Source organism: Limanda limanda, chromosome 14 (assembly GCF_963576545.1).
Source record: "Limanda limanda chromosome 14, fLimLim1.1, whole genome shotgun sequence".
Lineage (NCBI taxonomy): Eukaryota > Metazoa > Chordata > Actinopteri > Pleuronectiformes > Pleuronectidae > Limanda > Limanda limanda.
In genome coordinates, this window is record NC_083649.1 from 3,487,872 (window position 1) to 3,493,109 (window position 5,238).

A 5,238-nucleotide genomic window follows, 5' to 3' on the forward strand; every position below is an offset into this window, starting at 1 on the left:
TCTCTCTCTCTCTCTCTCTCTCTCTCTCTCTCTCTCTCTCTCTCTCTCTCTCTGTGTGGGCAGATTTGAGGTTTTTCAATGAAATCCTCCTTTCAGAACGAATGTACAGCGGTGAGTGTTTCTGTGTGTGTGTGTGTGGGGGGCAGACTCAGGGAGAGAGTGTGCTGCAGCTTCATCGGCACAGGTGATAGCGTGTTTGTAAAATAAAAACATCTGTCTCTCTATCTATTATCTATTTATTATCTATCTAATATCTAATATATATCTATTATCTATCTATCTAACTTCTCTGTAAGCCTTGGCCTCTCCTTTTGTTCTCCCCTATAGGTGTGTGGTGTCTCCCAAGGCTCTACTTTGGGTTCCCTCTTATTTCCCACATATGTTTGGCCCCTGGGGTAAATCCTGTGTAGTCATGAGATCTCTTTCCGTGCTGTGCGGTTGGCTGATGATTTTTAGCTGATATTTATCTGATATAATACCATAATGCTGATGCAGCTGAAAATAATGATATCAACAGACTTGTGCAGAAGAGTGGTGACAGTTGATGTCACGTATAGTGCGATACACATCTCTCAGGAGTACTTTGAGTAGAGATACACAGGTTGTGTGTTATAGTGGCAGCAGCATGTACTCAGTCATTTGGTGACATTCATGAGTTTGTGGTGTCGCAGAAAGAAAACAAAAGAAAATTTAAAAAGTGTTTGCAGACTTAGGAAATCCAGCGTGTACACAGCCTGACGGCCTGCAATTGTTATCTTTACTCTGTGTGTGTGTGTGTGTCTGTGTGTGTGTGTGTGTGTGTGTGTGTGTGTGTGTGTGTGTGTGTGTGTGTGTGTGTGTGTGTGTGTGTGTGTGTGTTCAGCTGCCCTGTGAGAAAAGGTGTTCACAGCAGCTCCCAGTGGGCTCCACACATACTGCGACTGAAGCCTTGTTAGAGCTTATAATGAGCCATAAAAGTGCTCAGCTATATCTAGCTCACTTGTTGCGTTTTTCCAATTGCACCTAAAGACTTTTTTGTTTGTCTGGTGTCAGTCGTGTTCTTTGTATCCTTATATATGAGAAGATCCGAACTCGGTTTTATTCAATCAAGTATTTATTTAGGAAGCAATGAACAGGTATGGATCAGCAAAGCAATGGACAATTATCACAGCCCATGCTAATTAAGTTAGCAATAGGAAGTCAACAATGGCCCCGGACACAAGGGGTTTAATATATTTATAATAGTAGATATTGGTTCTTCCTCCTCGGAAGGGGACAAGGAGCCCCTCCCAAGGCCTTGACACAGCTGAGGCTGTGAGGGCCAATGGTGTTTACATTTGGAGAAAAGATTATTATGTTTCTGTTATATCGGCTGTACGTTCTGTTTATACAGACATTCAAAACAACTAAATCAAATCAAGGCAACAACAACGTGACGCACATACATTCTAATTTGTAGATTCAACACTAGGAAAGAAAAGGTTATTATTAATCATTTGTGTGAAGGCATAATATCTGACCCAAACTGTTCATGTCCCCCCCCCCTTTCTTTATTGCATAGAGTTCAGTCAGAGCCACACTAGCTAAAATATTGAAATCCTGACACTGGTCATGATACACCTGTGTATTGATTTTTGTGAAGATCGGTCAATGTGAACACGTTCCGGGGGTCTCGGGGGGGGGGGCACCGTTGAGCCATTTAGCGACGCCCATTGAAAATTCCTCCAGAATACGTAAATTTTCACCACTTTCTAAATTTTGGTAAGAATTTGAGCCTGTTAAAGCCCTCAAAAAGCCTATTCATTTGCCTGAATAATAATAATTATCCTAACAATTTCAATAGGGCCTCACCTGACCTTTCATGTCAGTGCTCGGGCCCTAAATAAAGTATAAAGTATAAAGTATAAAACATACAATTTACAATATACAATATACAATAATCAATATAAAGTTTCAAATGTAACTGATAAAATATACAATATACAAAATACAATATACAAAATACAATATACAATATACAATATAAAGTATTAAATATAAAATTTTAAATGTAAATGATACAATATACAATATACAATATACAAAATACAATATACAATAGAAACTATAAAATATAAAATGTAAAATATAAAATACGCAATATGCAATAAGCAATAAGCAATAAGACATAAGCAATGCAAAATATAAATATATATTTTAGATATCTATTTTATTTCAATTTTTTTGTCTGCTTTTAATACACTGAGCATTGTCATAAGAGAGCCTGTGACCGAAGCATTTAATTGCAAGCGACTGCTTAATGTAATCGTTGTGTACGTGACAATAAACTCTTGAATCTTGCTGTCGGTTGATCCTCTCAGTCTGGCTCGCTGTCCGCTGCGTTTCTTCGTCTAATAATTAATTAATAATAAACTGGTTCATGTATCAAAGACAATAAAAAAATAGAGAAAAGAAACTCCACTGAGCAGCTGAAGAACAGCTTCACCTGAAACTGTGTGTTCGTGTGTGTGTGTGTGTGTGTGTTTAATTGCAGCACCTCTCCTCGATCCACGTCTGCAGCTTGTTGTTTGATTGATTGATTTAATTTAACTTATTTAAAAGTTAAAAGTAATGAATACATGTATATAACTCAATTTAAAAAACTGAAACTATCTGAGTGTTAAATCCTACTAAATTACAGATAATGCTATGTTTACATTTCAACTTAAAAAAGGTCAGAACTCTGTTTCTGTTTCATAGTTTTTATTATTATTTTATAATATTAAAATCACATCAAGAGGCTGCTGTTGAATAAACACTTTTACAGACAGAATCATTTTGGCTTCATCACATCAAACAGACAAATGTTCATACATGTTGGATTATTTCATATGTGAACAGACTTTATGTGATTAAACATGAATCATGTCTCGTGTGAGTTTTAACAAAGTTTGTTGAATGTGAACAATGATCAGCTGTTATTGATAAATGTGTTTTTATGTGGATCTTGATCAGTTTGCTCAACTTCATGAATCCACACAAAATCTAAATAAGAGAAAACATTTTCCATGAAAGTTAAAACCAAAGATAAAGATCAGAAAATAATGAATTATTTTTACACACGTGGAAAAGTCAAAGGAGAAATAAACAAAGCTTTACAATAACGAGTTTAACTTGTAAATTCAGCAGATTTCTCTTGAAGAAATAATGATGAATAAAATCTTTATCTCTAACGGCTCTGATCCAGCGTCACAGAGACTTTCACAGGTAACAGCTTCAAGGGATCTTTAATGCTAAAGGATGGAAACATCTTCTCAGTGAAAGTGTGATTGAAACTGTGAATGTGTTTGTTAGTATCAAGATCATAGAACGACAGTTTTCTTCTGTTCCAGTCCAGTTTCACTCTGATCCTCTGGATCTTCTGCACAGAGAGAACAGATGGTCCTGATGGTGAATCTGCTGTGTATTTACCTTCTTTGAACCATATTCCCCATAATCCAGACAGATCGCCTCCCTTCCTCTGGACAGACTCTGCTCTTACACCCAGTGTCCAGTCAGTACTGTCTCCAACCAGGACGTCCCAGCTGTGAGTCCCTGAGTTAAAACCCTCAGAACCCAGGACTATGGCGTAATAATCAAACCTCTCTGGATTGTCAGGAAGCTTCTGTCTCGCTCCTAGTCTCGAACTGGTCAGATCTTCAGACAGGACGAGCCATGGATGAGCAGAGTTTGGGTCCAGAACCACAGGACAGTAGGAGACCTCGTCCTTCATCTTGTTCCAGATGTTGAAGCTCAGGTTGCCCAGATGTTTGGCCTCGTCTATCAGAGCTCCTGAGGCCAGCTGTGGATCATCCAGCAGGAGGCGCTGTTGGACTCGTTCCACTGCAGCCTTGTAGTTGAGCAGGAACGAGACGTCTTCAGCTCTCAGCTCGTCCTCTGTTGTTCTGATTGTGTCTGAAAGAGCCGTTATGTCTCTGCTCACAGACTCAATCTTCTCCTTCATCATCCGACTCTTCTGCTCATCTTCCTCCCTCAGTGTAGCCATCCTGGCCTCCTCTTCCTTCTCCAGGAACTGATGAAGCTTTTTAAACTGCTCCTTGATCAGCGTCTCTGTGAGTCCGGCCTGGACCTTAATGTGTTCTGCTGTTTGTTCAAACTCTGCTTTAACACGTTCAAAACACTGTAACTTCTCCTTCAAGGGCTCCAGAGTTTCCTGAAGCTGCTTCTTGTGTTGTTGTGCAGCTTCATCGATGGGTCTGATTCTGTGGCCCGTGTGTTTTTCTGAATCTCTGCAGACGAGACACACTGGCTGCTGATGGTCCAGACAGAAGAGTCTGAGTTTCTTTGAGTGCAGACTGCAGAGAGCATGTGAAGAGCTCTGATATCTCTCCTGTAAGAAGGTCTCACACAGGTTCTTTAACACCAGGTTACAAGGTGGTAAATCCTTTGAAGATCTTCTCTTACAAACTGGACACTCTTTTACTTCTTTGTCTTTCCACCAGCTCTTCACACAGTCTCTACAGAAGCTGTGGCTACATGACAGAACAACAGGATCTGTGAAGACATCATGGCAGACGGGACAGCAGAGGTCCTCTTCTAATCTGGAAGCCATTGAGTCTCCAGGTGAAGCTGAAAACAGACAGTCAGTCAGTCACTGCGGTTACATGTGTCCGATTGAAACCCGATTTCTGGCGTTGTTGGGTTTCAATCGAAGATCCATTTCATGTAACTCCACAAATCTAGATTTCTTGTGTCAGACTGAAGACGGATAACCTCCCCCAGATAAGTACATCGGATTTGGCTGTATATCGGACAACGCACGCATGTAACTCTGGAAGCTAGACAACAACTGGAGATGCTGTCTTTGCGCATGCTTGAGATCCTGCGCCCCCCTCCCTCCCTGGCCGTGACCCGGAAATGCGCCGTTCGCATTGGCAGTACTCCTAGAGTAAACATGCACAACATCATGTAGAGGTACGTAGCTTCACTTTGCTCTCCGTTCGTCATCTTTCTCGCAGGCTGTTGTTGTTTTTTGTTGGTAGTGGTGACGAGGTCAAGCGGAAATGGCTGTATTACCACTAGCTGTAATGAAAACAGCGCCACCTATCGTAGCGGGGTATGAAATGCTTTCGGACAAGAGTCGGATTTCTCAGTGCCATGTACCCTGAGATAGAGCAGTTAACCCCCATGGATAGAGAAACCGGGCTTCAGCCGAAATCGGGTTTATGCCATCATGTAAACGTAGTGAGTCACAGCTCCATGAACTTCACTGAGGTTCAC

General features: G+C 40.7%; 1 protein-coding gene across 1 annotated transcript; it reads right to left on the bottom strand.

The window, feature by feature from the left end:
* Window positions 1-2,763: 2,763 nt before the first annotated feature.
* LOC133019740 (E3 ubiquitin-protein ligase TRIM35-like) lies at window positions 2,764-4,570 on the bottom strand. The gene has a single exon (XM_061086297.1). It carries the CDS (start codon window positions 4,568-4,570, stop codon window positions 3,188-3,190), a length of 1,383 nt encoding a protein of 460 aa, XP_060942280.1. The 3' UTR covers window positions 2,764-3,187.
* Between the last annotated feature and the right edge of the window lie 668 nt (window positions 4,571-5,238).